This window comes from Bombus impatiens, unplaced genomic scaffold (assembly GCF_000188095.3).
Source record: "Bombus impatiens unplaced genomic scaffold, BIMP_2.2 scf_0036, whole genome shotgun sequence".
Taxonomy (NCBI): Eukaryota; Metazoa; Arthropoda; class Insecta; order Hymenoptera; family Apidae; genus Bombus; species Bombus impatiens.
The window spans coordinates 1,326,366-1,342,293 of NT_176455.1; the positions used below are offsets into that span (position 1 = coordinate 1,326,366).

Here is a 15,928-nt window from a genome sequence, read left to right on the forward strand (position 1 = left end):
ACTTGGCCTCGCTAATTAGACCACGGCTAATTAGCCGCGCTCAAGTATACTTGATAAATTTTCACACTCTAGCTATACAGATGATAAAATACACATACATAATAAAGGATATGGAAAAATTGATAACACGAGAGAAAAATCATTTGAACCAGGAAAGATATGCGAATTGTAAATCTATAAAAATTTTTATGAGAAACTACTACGACAAATTGCTATTTTTATGAAAAAGATTTCCACGATATTCTGTCCGAGATCAGTTACGTTAATTATCCTGTAATTTGGATAATTCTAAAACTTCATCTGCCGTTACTTTTATCCTACTTTGTTAACTCGACGACAAGGATATGATACAACTTGAAGTTTCAAACAAAATCGAAGTTACTTCCACTAAAATTAAACACAAACTGGCACTTGTTACTCGAACTAATTAAACATAAATTGGTATTTCTTACTTGAGCTAATTAAACGTGAATTGGTACTTGTTAACACGAAACTTTAACTACACAACTACAAATATTTATTAAAACGAAAGACTGTGGTGTAGAAGGAAGATGCTACACATTAACAATACCAAGCGTGTTTAATTAAAATTATATCGAAGCTCATCTGTTGTTTTCACAAAGAACGATAGTCCAAACAATTCCTGATTATACAAATATTTTTGCGACGCGTTATCAAACTTTAATTAAACTTTTTAACGAGACGTTTTATACGCAAATAAATTTATGAACGAAACTATCAGCAAGATTAAACGCGATATCCCAAGCTTTGTTCTGCGATTCGCCTTAATTGAATTAGTGCATGCGGGGTCGATATTATAATTAGCATCTTGTCACGTTTTATCTTGCCTTTAATGAAGAAATTTTTACCTTGCAGTTCGCCGACGAACGTTACACAGATCCATAATTCGACTTAAAGTTGCGTGCCAAGCAGGACCGAAATAGATCGCAATATGCTCTTGTTAAGCGCTTTCAACGAGTTCGTTAATAAGAATTTTAATCGAAGGTAACCCAGGAAAGAGATATGCGCGCTAATTAATTATTAATCAATCGAGTTTGCTATAACGATGACGTCTACCTGATCTATCTGTGCTAGAAAAATGACAATAGCGCTGATAACCTTGCATTACATACAGTTCGAATCGACGAAATAAGTAGATATAAGTGCAGATATTTATGAATTTATGGAAAATTTTAAGGTGCAAAGATTTAAATATTTTATTTTTTAAATATTTTACTTAAATTTACATTTTTATTTATTTTATTTACATTTTCATTTTTTTAATTCTATTTTTATCAAAATTGTTTAACATTTTATTTGGCAGATGAAAGAAACCTTCGTTCATAAAGGTATAAATTTACACGAACATTTACAATCTGGATATGAAAGGCGAGCTTGCAATTTACTAATTCAAAGGTAAATTCCACCATCCGTAACGCTACGATAAATTGGAAAAACTGCTACTGCAACGCGGCTCCGAAATTGTTTCGCGAAATAAGTTATTATCATTTGCAAGGGAAATTTTTGGAAGCGAGTAACTCTCGTTGGAAAATTACAATTTTTGAAAGTTCAAACGGTTTCGAGCAACGAGATAGTGTTTGTTACTCTTCTGATCACTTTGCTTGCATCTGCCCTTTCGGCACTGTTAAGCAAAGCGTGCGTTCAACGAATTCAGCGTGGCCGTGTACGTTCGAGCAGGCTGCAGCTGCCGAGCAATCTCAGAAACTTCACTTTTCACCCTCTTTGCCTCTCCATTAACATGCCATGAATCAAAATTACACGCGTGCCGCGCTGTAAAAGCGTCGCAGTGACGTGTGAAATACGACGAGACGCGGATTTGAAACATCTGCCGTTATTAGAAATCGCGGTAGGAAATCGTCGTTGCGAAACTCGTGTATGGAAATAACGAGAAAGACAGAAGGAGAGGAAAAGTTTTTAGTGGCGACGATATCGAATGCGACTCGTTAAACTTATACGAGTGATCGTATCTGGCGATTCAAAACGCGACACGGACGGCTTCATTTCCCGCAGTTAACTCGTTTTATCTATTTTTAGGTGGCTCGTAAAGTTTTATGGATCGAAGGTGCACATGAAACGTGTGCTAAGGTGAAGAGAGTAAGAGAGAATCGTGAAACACTCGTGAAATCGATCTCTGTCCTTGGTCACACAGAGCTGGTGCTCTTTAATCAATGACTGCAACGCTGCCACACACGAGACGAGTCTACGAACAGATTGTAGATTGTAAAGGAAACCTCGGCTACAGATAAATCCACAACGATACTGTGTGCGTTACGCGAAAGCTTTTTAAAATTTCATTGGCATTGTACTCGGATACGCTGTTACGACGTTGAACAGATTTCAAATCCGAAAATGTATATACAAGTTACGAAACATTTATTTGAACACGTTATGGAAAATTTCTCTATTGAGACATGATTTTCACGATTATGTTTGACAAATTTCAAACCAATCCAATTAATTGTATATATGTAGATTACAACATACTTACTGCAATCGTACGAATAAAATCGAGTAAACAAATTAGTATACAGCATGAACAGCTACCTTAAGCTTGTAACAAGTACCAAAGATGCTTCCACTGAATATCTTGGTTTCTTAACGCAATGGATAATAGACAATCTAAAAATCATAATGACGAGAGTGAAGGTTTTGAGAGTTTGCTTCCAATCCCGCGTTTCGACTGCTAAGAATATCATTTCATTATCCGAAAAAATATCACGAATACTTTACAACAATAAATACAGAACGCTCTGTTTTATGGGAAATAGCAGCGACTTACACCATACCGATTCTCCTAACCCTTTAAATACGTTTGTAACATCGGTAAAATATATCCTTGCATCTTTGCTATATGAACAACCACGTACAATCTCAGATTCGTTGCAAAATCTACAAATATAATCGCCGGATAATCGGATCGGTAATATCAAAATGTTTTACATAACACACATGATATCTGACACACGATTCATAAAAGCTACGTATACGTACATTCGTATACACCTTTGTCTCGCTTCAAAGTATCACAGATTGATATTACCAAGAACGACAAAAAATTCCTCAGCCTGAATCACAGGTTTTACTACTTACTTTCAGTAGTAAAAGTAAACGCGTAAAGGCGGCCGCGGTGATGGGAGGAAACCGCGCTAGCGGCAACAATTCCTTTTGCAAAAATAACGTTGGAACACGCATTCGTATCCGGAGGATTTCATCTTTTATTTACGACAACGGCCTGGTTGTCTCTTATCAGACGAATATAAAGCACGAGGCGAGATACAAGGTGGAGCGGAAGGATAGGTTGCACAATCGTTCGTTTTTATCGCAGCAAGTTGGATCGAAGCCAATGTCGCAAACCGGATACATATTCCTCTGCGGATTAATCCCAAACTTTCGAGCCGATCCCCTGTCCGCTTTGCAGCCCAAACTATCGGACGTCCAAACAAATCTGCGATGCTTGCGACGCGTCGCGTCGTCCGTGAAAAATTGCCATCGTGACTTTCCAACTGGTATACTCCGCCTCTCGCCTTTGATCCGAACGCCTTACTTCGTCGCGACCCGCCTTCATATAGTTCCAGCCACGTCGAAAACCGGCTAATTTTCCGCCGGCCTCGTTAAAATTGTCGATTGTAACATTTGACACTACGAGTCGCCTCGAAGGGTTCACCAAGGTTTTTAGTTAAGTTGAAAAGAGCGGAAAGCGCCTGAAGAAACAACACCTTAATGAGAACCGTGTAACGACGGGGGCAGGGGAAGACGACCTTCCTTTTTACGTGTGGAACATCGAAGATTGCCGATGAACAGAGAACAAATGAGGAGTTTGCTCTTTTTCATCGAGAACATAACTGGCTCGTTGGAAGGCATTATTCTTTCGAAGGAACAAAATAAATTGTATGAAATAAAATTTCTGTTAATTAGCCTTCGATATAATGTTTTCTCGCTACTTATAGTTCAGGATTTTTATTATTATGGAAAATTTAGAGGTGTAGAAATATAAAAAATATTTGAAAATATTTGGTATAATATGTAATAGAAGAAATAGATCTTTATGTAGGTTCGATTTCTTTAGTTTTAAGTTAATAGAAGCATGAAAATGCATAAAAATCTGCGGTCTACTTGCAATCGTCGCTAAATTTTTCATTTTTGTTATGGAAATATTCTTCTAGCGTTTCGACCGCTTGATTCTCAATTTTGAATGGTTTCCATGTTAAAAAGTATTATCAAGGTTTAAACTAACTGGCTGCCTATTTAAAAGAGATTTTGAAAGCTGTCTTAAATTACAAATTTTTCTATTTGCTATCTAAAATTTGGCAACAGTGAGAATTACCATAGAACGATCCATCGATTAAATTTTAAATAGCAAATAATACATCCAATATATATCATTAGTTATCCTATATGGATATTGGCTATAGAAATTATGTTTCGACAATTAAAACATACATTCATCTTAATTGCCTATAATTTATGAAATTTATGGTATCTCGAAATGAAGCTATAAATGACAAAACCATCGATTTAATATAGAAATTTCATCGCAGTTGCCTTACATAATTTTAACGACGATTGTGTAAACGATATTAAATTAAATTTTTCCATTTGACGACATCCAAGACTGCATAACACGAAACTACTATAGAACAATTTATCGATTAAATTTTTAATAGCAGAAATCCAGCGATACTGTTCGACCTTTTGCGAATCGTGTTGCGAAGGTTACCATCTCAATTACCCATAATGTATAAAATTCATGGAATCTCGAAACAAAGTTGCAAATGACAAAACTTTCATCCTAATACAAATGCCAATTTCATCGCAGTTATCTTGCACAACGACGATCGTGTAAAACGATATAGAAATGAGTTTTTCTATCGAACGACATCCAAAATTGCACAACAAGTAACATTGCTATGAAACAATTTATCGATTAACCAGATTGTTGTTTCTGACGAATATACTCGTCACGAATAAATGGCAATATTTTGTGTTATAACAAGCCCTGTCAGTAATAAAATTAAAAAGTAAAACGGTCGTTTCGTTACAATTTAATCCCATTTTAAAACAGTAACACATACTCCGCGTTTGACGAGTATATTCGTCATCGCTTACAAAATTTATTAATAAATTTAGCTACGCAATTTTCAAAGTTTTCAAACAAGTTAGCAACAGCTAACTGGTTAAATTCCCGATAGCAGAAACCCAGCAGTACCATACGACTTCTTATGAATCATGTTTCGAAGATTAAAACATTGGTACATCTCAATCACCTGACTACGACCTGCGGAATTTATGAATTCTAAATGACAAAACTTCCAAGCTAATATACCAATTTCATCGCTGTTACACTTGGACAACTATGACGACGACCGTATGTTCATGGCAGAACGACATCAAACTGAGTTACGAACTTTCTGGCGGCAGTTAATCGTTGAATAGCATTTCCATGAATAGAAATTACTGAGATTTTCATTCGTAAGATTTCAGGGAATATTCTAATTCAGCCACTAAGACGGACATTCGCCGCATAAAGTATCATTGTGCAATGCCACGTTGTTCCATTTCACATGTGCATAGTCCACTATCCTCGATTTTCGCGTTCGATCAGTATCCACTTTATTTCCAAGTGGGGCCGCGCTTTCTAAACTAACCTACTTTACCAAGAATTCCTCGTTATTGAGCCAAACGATCATCGAATTTAGCATGTTCCACTTTAGGTAACTTGTCCTTCGACCGCCAGAACAAAGTCTTCCGATTGCTTTCAGGGGAGGAATAGTTCTAGTTTTATCGTCAAATTAGAGGCAATCGTTATGGCTTTTATTAGAGGTTTTAAGGAAAAATCAATCGATGAGCCTTTTAACCCCCGATGACTTCGGGGAGCCGCGTTTTTCTAAATTTTCTACAACATTAAGGTAAGATGAATTTCGTGAAGAAACGCTAGAAAATTTCTACGTGCATATTATACGAAGCATTTCGAAAATTTCATTAGTACCGTAACGAGACACGACTATCGACATTACATTGGTCAAATTTGAAAGGTGTTTCAAAATGTATCTAGAAACCACAAGATATTTATAAGAAGCATACACTTCCTAAAGACCATCAAAGTACTTGGGCAAACAACTCCTCGCTTTAGTTGATAAACCACAATACACAGTGAGAAAATGTTTAGCATTAATTGTACGTTCAAGGCTATTACTCATGCTGTATACTAATTTTCCACCGTATATTTCCGATAAATGTCTTGTCAGTCTAATTACTATATATACGTAGATTTTCGCATTGATTTCAAATTTTACTATTACAATCACGACAGTCGTGTCTCATCAGGTAGTGGTAAAGAAATTTCAAAAAGTTTCGTATAATTCACAAAAATAAGATATTATGGTGTGGTGTATTTGAACAGATTGCGACTCCCAGTACAAAATATATCAAATTCGTGTAATAGTGAACATGTTAATAGTATAATCTTTTCTAGTGAAAAACAATGAGAACCATACCCCTTTTAGGTTTTAGCACCGATCAAAGCCACTTTGGAATCTATTTGGCCAGGCTTTGGGGAAGTTCCGACAAGCCGCTTTGCTTTTCTCCCCTAACGGAATTCAAGAGAGATCACTGTGTTTCCCAAGTACTACGCACTGCACGACATCTAAACCGAGGTCCTTTCGACGAAAATTGATCGTATTGTAGATGGGAAAACGATTTAATGCCACTGTCTCTGAATCCCAATACTGGAAACTCGTAATTGAAAAGAATCACTGATACACAGAGTAATAGTCGAATTTCCAGGAACCTGCACGATAAGATACTAATAAAATAATTTGATATATTGATGGAAATAGATCGACGAATCGATGAATTATACAAAAATTTATGTTAATGCGCGAGAAACATAAGACGTAGAACTTTTGCATTTATTAACACTAGAACTACCAGAATAGTTCGAATGAAAATGACAATTTGGCGAATAAGAAAGCAATGCTTAAATTGTATTTTCCGGAAGAGAAAGAAAGATATAGATCTCGTATTGAAAAGTGCAAAAGTTTATTATCACGAGGATTAGTTAACTACGAATTTATAGCGCATTTGAAAAAGTGATTTAATTTCGAGTTGGAGAGGGAAGAGCTGCTTATTGTAGCACTCGCTTTAATTTATTTAATTGTCCACGGTGATTTAATGGATTTAAAACGTTGCATTTTTACACGTTTAAATAATTTTTCTTCAAAGTAGATGAATTTAGTCTATTCGTATATTTTTTCGTTTTAACTCCTTTGGAACAAGCTTTAATCATGAGTAGCTCTGGTATTACTGCATTACGACAATTCCACGCATGCGGACAGAAATATTACGTTCTCATGTAATTTTTCATATTTTTCATTTCCATACTATCATCCACGAAAGCCATAGAAGCGGAAGATTCCATTTCCTCTGGAGTCGGAAGAGAAATCTTCGTGGAAACTCGATCATCGTTTACCTGCGTGGTGGCAACGATGATATGTAGTAGACGCATTTCTACTCGATGCTCTCGGCCAGTTTTTACAAAGGCAACAGAGAACCAGAGATAAGGAAAGCAGCTTTCCAACGAGCTTCTGGCACATTGCCAAACAGTAGTGACGACGTTCTTTGTTTGACAGGCTGTTTCATATTCCGCTGACAGGTGGCTATTGAAAAATTTACAGCAATGGGCCGTGACACGGAAACAATAAAGAACGAGAGGTAGCCACTGAGATAACGAGATATCTTCCCGTACTTGTAAATAATTAAAAATCACAAAAGGACGATGATAATTAAAGTAACTTTTGAGAAATATTTAAAAGGGAGTACCCTACCCTACTGTGAGTACGTTAGGGAAGCATTCTACTGCAAATTAAAAATATCTATAAATATTTAAGGGAGAACTTTATTGTAAATTTTTAAAAATTGGTATCTACGAATATTTGAGGAGATGTTCTATTGTGAATTTTTGAACATTAATCCCTGTTAATACATAAGGCAGAATTCTACTATAAATTGAAAATTAATCTCTATAAATATTCAAAGAACTATTCTGCTGTGAATTAAAACTTAACCTCTATAAATATTCGACAATGTTCTCTATCGTAAATCTTTAAAAATTAAGGTCTATAAATATTTGGGGAGATATTTTGTAAATTTTTGAAAGTTAATCTTTCTTAATATTTTGGGTGGTATCCTATTGTAAATTAAAAATTAATCTCTAGAGATATTTAAGGGAGCTGTATCTGAAAAAATCAAATTCTCTGTTTCTGTATTTTCTGGGAGAAAACAGATCTAAAAATATATGTGCAAATCTCTATGTCTAATGTCTCAAAATTTAATAAACAAAATGCTTACCGATATAAAGAACTATAAATTACTTTTTTTTTTAATTGGATTCTATAATATCTCAAAAATTGTATCCAAATTTTGGATATAATTTCCACTATTTTGGATATAATTTTTTAATTACCTATTTGTCTCTCTCCCAAGTTCTGAATTCAGAATCTTTTTAATTTTCTTATATCAAATATCTGGAATCGCAGAGAAGATTCTTTTTCTCACCACGGCCAATTTTTATTATCTTTTGTCTTTGAACAAATTTGCGAATGTTATTGAAACATAAATAAATACACATATCTCGCATGTATTTTATAAATAACACAACTCAAGTAACAAATTTTTCAAAAAAAACCAGTACTTGTAAATATTTGGCAGCTTATAAAAAGCTTATGAACCTTAACAAAAGGACAGATTCTACGAAACAAGGATCAAATATTATTTTTCTAATTTTCCACTTCTACTCCTCGAACCCTTTCGACGATTTTCATGTTCTAACAAAAAACTGAATTGCTTCCAACTGTAACACTTTTCCGATACACGCGCAAAATGTCGACAGAAAAATTGGCAGACAGAAAAAATATTTAAATTTCCCATTGAAATTCTACTAATCAACGAAATATATTCACCACCACTTGACCACTTGACCCTGGGAAAAATTAAAAAATAGCCTTCGATCTCGAGTTCATTGTCTTGTGATTTACTTGCCACGCAGAACGATAAATTTCACTAAATTCTGCAATCCATCGTCACAATAAACCCGCTGCAAGCGTAATTCGCACGGTATTATTCGCTGCACTACAGAAATCGTGGCGCCAAAGGAGCTTTACGGCAGGCTCGTGCCAGACTTCAATTAATCGCAACAACGAAATCTTTAACCGACCCCGACCTCGTCGTTCTGCATTATTCCTCTCGCGGAAACGTTCAACCCTCGCCGTCGGTTTGATCGTGAAATCGCTGACTTTCGCGTTCTCCGACGACGACTCGAATAAAATTGCCGAGGCCTCGCCCGTTCCCTCGAATTTTCAGCCATCTAGCGACTATCGATCGGCACACCGACACTGCGATTATCCAGATACGGTCGTCAAGAAGCGGAGAAATTGTTCAGAATTCCGAACGAGCGAAATTAAAATGCTCTCGAGCGCGGTCGCGGTCGAAACGATCCTCCAGAGGGATCGAAAGATCTCCACGGGGGGAAAGACAATAGCGCAGCCAACCGATAAATTGCTGGCAATCGTTGCAACGTCTCGGCCTTGAACCAGGATTACCGATACCACGAAGAAGGATTCTTTGCCTCGGTCTGCTTTTCCAATGGAATTTATCGCGAGATTTTAAGCGAAGACCGAAACGAGGTGATACGTACGCGGACAAACGTGTGGAAGAATAATTTCCAACGACGATAAATTCTCATTAATTACCGAGAAAAGATAAAACAGGTTCACGTTCGTCGATGCAATGTTTATTCGCGTAAATCGCAAAATAATTCGTGTTAATTAACGTATTTAGTTACACTATGTTTTTTGAAAATTATATATATATTTTTTTAGGAAAGAGTAGCAATTGATAGATTCCTTTGGACTTGCTATAAGAATTATCTACTACTGGAAACATATTTGTATTCGGGTGTTCTAAATATATTTTAGAAAAGACGAGATGATAGATACTTCGATCCTTTTCGACTTACGTTAAGAGTAAATTACCATTGACGATACATAAAACAGATTTGTACTCGAACTGAATATTTGTTCACACTGGCCGCGAGATATCCGCGTTTGAAAATATATTTTCAAAATATTTTAAAAGAGACTATATTTAGTAAAAAAAAATGAGGATCAGATTTGTTTAGCTTTCCCTTTATCGAATCTTGATCACCTAGAAAACAATTAGATCTGTATAATTAGAATATACGAAGTTACCTATAACATCAGGATTTTATGGAGAGGCAGAAATTTGTTGTCCCATAGGAAATATCATTCACGAAGATAACATCCCTTAAATGGTGTCTCTCACCTCCACGCGCGCTATTTTACATATTGGCCGATAACGTTTACCTTTGTCTACGGGTAACGATCGGTGTCCTAGCCCGAATCCATGGTTGTCGCGAATTTCTGATTCTAATCCGACAGAACGTGCCTCGAATTTATTTCATCCATTTGTTAAACATTCGTGGTTCCAGCGCTGATACTTTTCACCGATAGTTTCGTACATTATTTTCAACGAAATACCGGCGAATGCTATAAAACGAAGCAATGGTCGTTTTATTTTGAAAGGTGATGTAGATGTCAGAAAAATCATTAACAGCATGACCAAAGACCTAAGCAGGATCCATTAATTCCTTTGTCCAATTCTTTTGTTACTTTATTTTAAAAAAACACGAAGCCAAGCACAGATTGGCGCAGGCGACGCTGTCACGAAACGACACCGATCGCAAATTTCTTTCTATCGGGACGTTATCGTCGCTCTCGTAAACAAGTCCAGATCTACGATTCGTCGAATTTTTCGCACCACAAACCCGGCCGAGAATATTTGCCAACCTAAACTGACGACGAAACAAGGACGTTCGATTTCAAGGACTCCATTAGCTCGTCTGGCGTGCGATTTCTATCGATATCGAGAGCAATAAAGTGGGTACGTTCGGCGGATTATCGCGAAGGCGCGGCCAAACTGGAAACGCAGATGGAAAGGACACCCACTAACGAATTTCACGGTTAAGGCGCATTTGGCTCGGCAGCAAGTTCAAGTATTGTACAGATCACACTTACATAACGCAACGAAATCTCTTTCATCGAACAAGCCAATATATTTCACAATTTAACGCGCCTTCGCCGCAAATTTGATTAACAACTTAACCAACAATCAAAGATAAGAAATTTCTCAGTGTTAGAATTGGAAGGATGAGCAACTGGAGGATTGAAATTTCCCACTTTCCACGCACTGGGAAATTGTAAGGGCAGAGATATTATGAAGCTAAGTTTGATTAACAATTTAACCAGCAATCGAAGATAAGAAATTTCTCAATGTTAGAATTAAAAGGATGAGCAACTGGAGGATTGAAATTTCCCATTTTCTACGCACTGGGAAATTGTAAGGGCAGAGATATTATGAAGCTAAGTTTGATTAAAAATTTAGCCAACAATCCAAGATAAGAAATTTCTCAGTGTTAGAATTGGAAGGATGAGCAACTGGAGGATTGAAATTTCCCACTTTCCACGCACTGGGAAATTGTAAGGGCAGAGATATTATGAAGCTAAGTTTGATTAACAATTTAACCAGCAATCGAAGATAAGAAATTTCTCAATGTTAGAATTAAAAGGATGAGCAACTGGAGGATTGAAATTTCCCACTTTTCACGCACTGGGAAATTGTAAGGGCAGAGATATTATGAAGCTAAGTTTGATTAAAGATCGTTAAAGAAGGAAAAGAAACTTTCTAATATAGAAACGAGCAAGCCAAAAGTCGAAATTCGTCGTTTTAAAATCATCAGCGTTAGAACTAGACGATTAGAAAATCCCGAAGGTGGAAAAATCGTGAAACTGAAAAACAGCTGCAAAGAAAGGAAGCTCTTTAACGTGAGAATAGGCAACTGGAAGATTGAAATTCTCGCGCTTTTAACACACACTGCGCGATTAGAATATTCTAAAGCCAGAGAAATTGATTAACAATCGTAAGAAAAAGATTCGTGAATTTTTAACTGGCCCTAAATGATTAAAAAATTATAAAAGCAGGTCATCGAGGAATGAAATTTGATTAAGAATAAATTAAAAAAAATTTATGAGCAGGAAGCAACTTTTCAACATGCAGATGAACAACTAAAAAATGAGGATTTATACCCTTTCAACGCACTGAACGATTAGAAAGTTCTAAAAGTAGGCTATCGTGAAACCAAATTTAATTAACAATCACAAACAGAGAAAGCTCGGAGATCGGCAGCTTAATACAGTCGCTGCTAAAGAACCGTGAAGAGAGAGACGTTTTTAGAATTAACGAGATTTCTGCAATTATCGGGGATGAGGGTATACGGTCTGACGATTGAAACGGATCCAGGGAACAGGGGAAAAAAGAAGAGAATACCGTGAGTCAACGCGCAACTTCAACGAAATCAACGAGAGGCATCGTAAAAATGTTTTGCTTCCGACGAATGTATATTGGTGAAAGTTCAGGAACAATCGTAAATAAAACATCAGCGAACTTGTAACCGGAGATAAATAGGAAACAAGAGGCATTTAGTCAAAAGAACAATTGGCATCATAATAAAGGAATAAATGTGTTTGAAATTGAACGTGGTATAGTTTAGGAAAATTCTTTCAACTTGACATACATATAATTTATCGTCTATAATAATCTTTCGCTAAAACGCATTTAATCGTCATTGCAAATTGTTACGACTATCTCGGTAATAAAATACAGCACATAAATAAAACACATCGACCAGAAGAGAAAAAACGAGAGGATAAAACGAGGGAACCGTAACAAGATGAATTTCGAAAAATAGCGCTAACGATGTTGAAAGAACTAATTACGAGAACAAGGTACAATTAGACGAATCAACGAACATAACGAGAGAGGGGGGGAGGGGGGAATGTCTTAAGAGAGAAGTCCAGATTTAAATGATCCAGATTTATTTTACGGAATGGCAAACCAAAAGTTCCAATTTTTAATAGAGAAAGATAATTGATAATGCCGCTGTTGAATACAGTTAAATGCGGTATAATGATTCGTTAGCTTTGCAAATTAATCGATTGGGTATATATCGAAATAAACGAAAACGTACGGGTCTGTTCAAACAGGGAAACAAAACGTCGATGACTTGTGTTTATTGTTAGACTATCTTCGATGGCGTTGCAACGTTGCATTGTTTTCATTCGAATTATCAGGCAAACGACATAACGCTGAAATAGCTATTAAAATTACAATATGTGGGCGATCCTTGCGAGAAACATCGTGCACTAGCTTGCCTTCGTTGTACGTAAATGTGCGATATTGCTTTCTCGGCGAGAATCGACGCGACGAGCAGGTTGACAAGAAAAGCTTCGAGGAAATCCGAGGCGTAATAACACGTGAAAACTTGCGCAAGATGGAACCTACAACGTTCTCATCAATGAACATCGGACTGACAGGGAATTACTATATTTCCAAGGACGTTCGCGTAAAAACATTTCGACAGAGATAAACAAGCGCGCTGCTGCGACGCGTACGAACGATTTCCCTCGCTACTGGAAAAACGGACACTTTGAGTGAGAAAAAAGCACAAAACGCGAGGCGATTCAGAAGAGATGGCGATTTGTAAAGTTCCAAGAACCGAAAGATGCTGCCGAGGCCAATTAATTTTCTTTGCGAGCTGCACCACGCTGTTTTCTGTCGTTCACGCGCTCCATTCAATTTAATATCGGCAAGAACAAAACGCAAACATAAACATGGACAGAGAACAGAACGTACGTTGTTCGTTAAAGTGAATCAATCGGAATCTTCAAACACAGAGCTGTTTAATACCTAATTCGGAAACATCAATGAAAGCTATACATCTGCGTCTCTGGACGCTTCCTGCTACTCGAATTATCCGAATTTCGAAGCGAAATATTTCACCCCTGCTAATTTAAACCGGTCATTCGAGATAGCTGTGCATGCGCTTGTAAGTCCGTTTATTATCCACGAGGGTCTCTAAATTGCGTTACCAAAAACGAGTGAAAGGAGGCAATTAATTTTATGGGAAAAAAGAAAAGAATAAAACGAGTACGAAGAAGGATCTTCCCCCAAGCGTCATCTTTGCGGTTATAAATTATTCTGTTTGCGTAGATAGAAAATCCCCGAGCACTTTAACGACTATTTTTATAAAGAAACACGGTATTCCCTTCGTCAACCTCGTATTCCCGCAATTTCCACCCCTTAGACGCTTCGAATGAAATCACCCTCTCGATCCAAGCTCGATCTAAGGGGTTACAGCGTTTGTACGTTGTTCTCACGATGAGAAAGAGATTCTCGAGAGAGAATCATTTTTTCTTATCACGCACGTTTACGATACAGACCATCAGTGTTGTCCGCGTGACAGACAGCAGGTGTTGTGCATTTTCTGCAGTTTCGAGTTGCGGCTAAGCGTGTTCCCTGCGTCCCACGTAGTTCCCGGTCGTCGACGATCGGGCGAGGGAAACGAAAACGGCCGCGCGGAAACGCGTTATCACGATCGAAACGGCGGTTACGTTCTCGCGTTGTTTCTTTTGTGAAAGAAAAAAAGGCAGGTCGCGTGTCACGAATGAAAATTGTAGCACGCTTGTACGATGCGCGCGTCGCGATGCTCGGCCACCGACTGTCAGCAGCGTCGCGACGGAACATCGGCGCGACGCCCGAACAAGTCCGAGGACGTCCGAGGACGTCGAAACGACACGACGCCTGGTGTGTCGACGACGACGACGACGACGAGGATGACGACGATCAAGACGATAAGGAACGTGTAAACTCGACGAGCCATCTAAAACTTTCGTCTACTTTAGAGAATCCTCTTTGCTTTAAAAACGCTCAAACCGATCAGGCTTATTGCTCCCACGTTAGTTAAAATGTTCTGGCTTTTTTTTCCATTTTTCAGGATACTGTGACTCGATGAAAGTATTCGAATATTTAGTATAGAAACTCCGTATGTCGTCTTTGCTCTAAAGATGCTTTAAGGACGATCAAGGGCCTGTTCCTCTTAGATAAAATGTAAAATCTTACGTAAGTATCCTTTTTTAAGTTTTCAAGGCGTAGTGGCTCACGGAAGTATTTGAATATCTAACACACAAAGCTTTATATTGTATGTGTTACGTAAAATATATTGAAATTTCATTAGCGCTTCAATGAGACACGACTATTGTTTAATAAATTGTTACGTTAGTAATAAATCAGCTGTCTGCATAATCACGTGTAATAATCGTATATGCTTTATCTGATTCGTTATATTAGGTTGTCCGAAAAGTGTCTTTCTTTTACAGACCCGTCTTTTACAACGATGCATCTTTATACAAACATGAAACCTAATCTGTCGAACGTTGTGATCTTTATCTTGATAGAACAAAATGGATCATACGTAATTCAATAAAATAATATGAAACGAAAAATGTTGTGTATCCATTATTTCCTTATAAAACGAAAGAAACTTTTCTGGCGACCTAATAGAATAATTACAAAATATTTGAAATTCGAAGAAAAACAGAGATGATAAAAATAAAATGATAAAACCGGTTTTCTTCGATGTTGCAAAATAACAGATAGGGCATTTTAATCCCATTTTAATTTTACTGTTGTTTTGGATACTGATGAATCTTACTCTATTGCGACATATTGAGAATTTATGAAAATTTTATAGAAAAGCAAAAGATCATAAGGCCTGCGAGAAACTGATAGCTGAGAAAGGATATCATGATACAGAGACAAATCGAATATGATTGTAAAGGATTAACGGTGACAGCGTGCCACGCAGATCAAGATACTGTGCGGAATATCTGGTATATGCTAATGAACTTCGACCAGCGACGAATAAGCTGTTTAATGCTACACCATGACCTCACGGATTAATAGCATTAATTTAGATAGTAATCGAAGTAGTCGTTTC

At 37.1% G+C, this 15,928-nt stretch overlaps 1 protein-coding gene across 5 annotated transcripts in view; it reads right to left on the reverse strand.

Moving 5' to 3' along the window:
* The window catches only part of LOC100744875, a 183,714-nt gene that overhangs the window by 166,575 nt on the left and 1,211 nt on the right, over window positions 1-15,928 (reverse strand). For 2 of the 5 annotated variants that reach the window (XM_033322408.1, XM_033322411.1), the window contains exon 1: window positions 14,373-14,660. The exons of the other annotated variants lie outside the window; for them this stretch is intronic. In XM_033322408.1, the coding sequence (XP_033178299.1) occupies window positions 14,373-14,375 (3 nt within the window). In that variant the 5' untranslated portion in view covers window positions 14,376-14,660. Of the gene's footprint in view, window positions 1-14,372; window positions 14,661-15,928 lie in introns of those variants that run through there. 5 annotated transcript variants of the gene reach the window in all.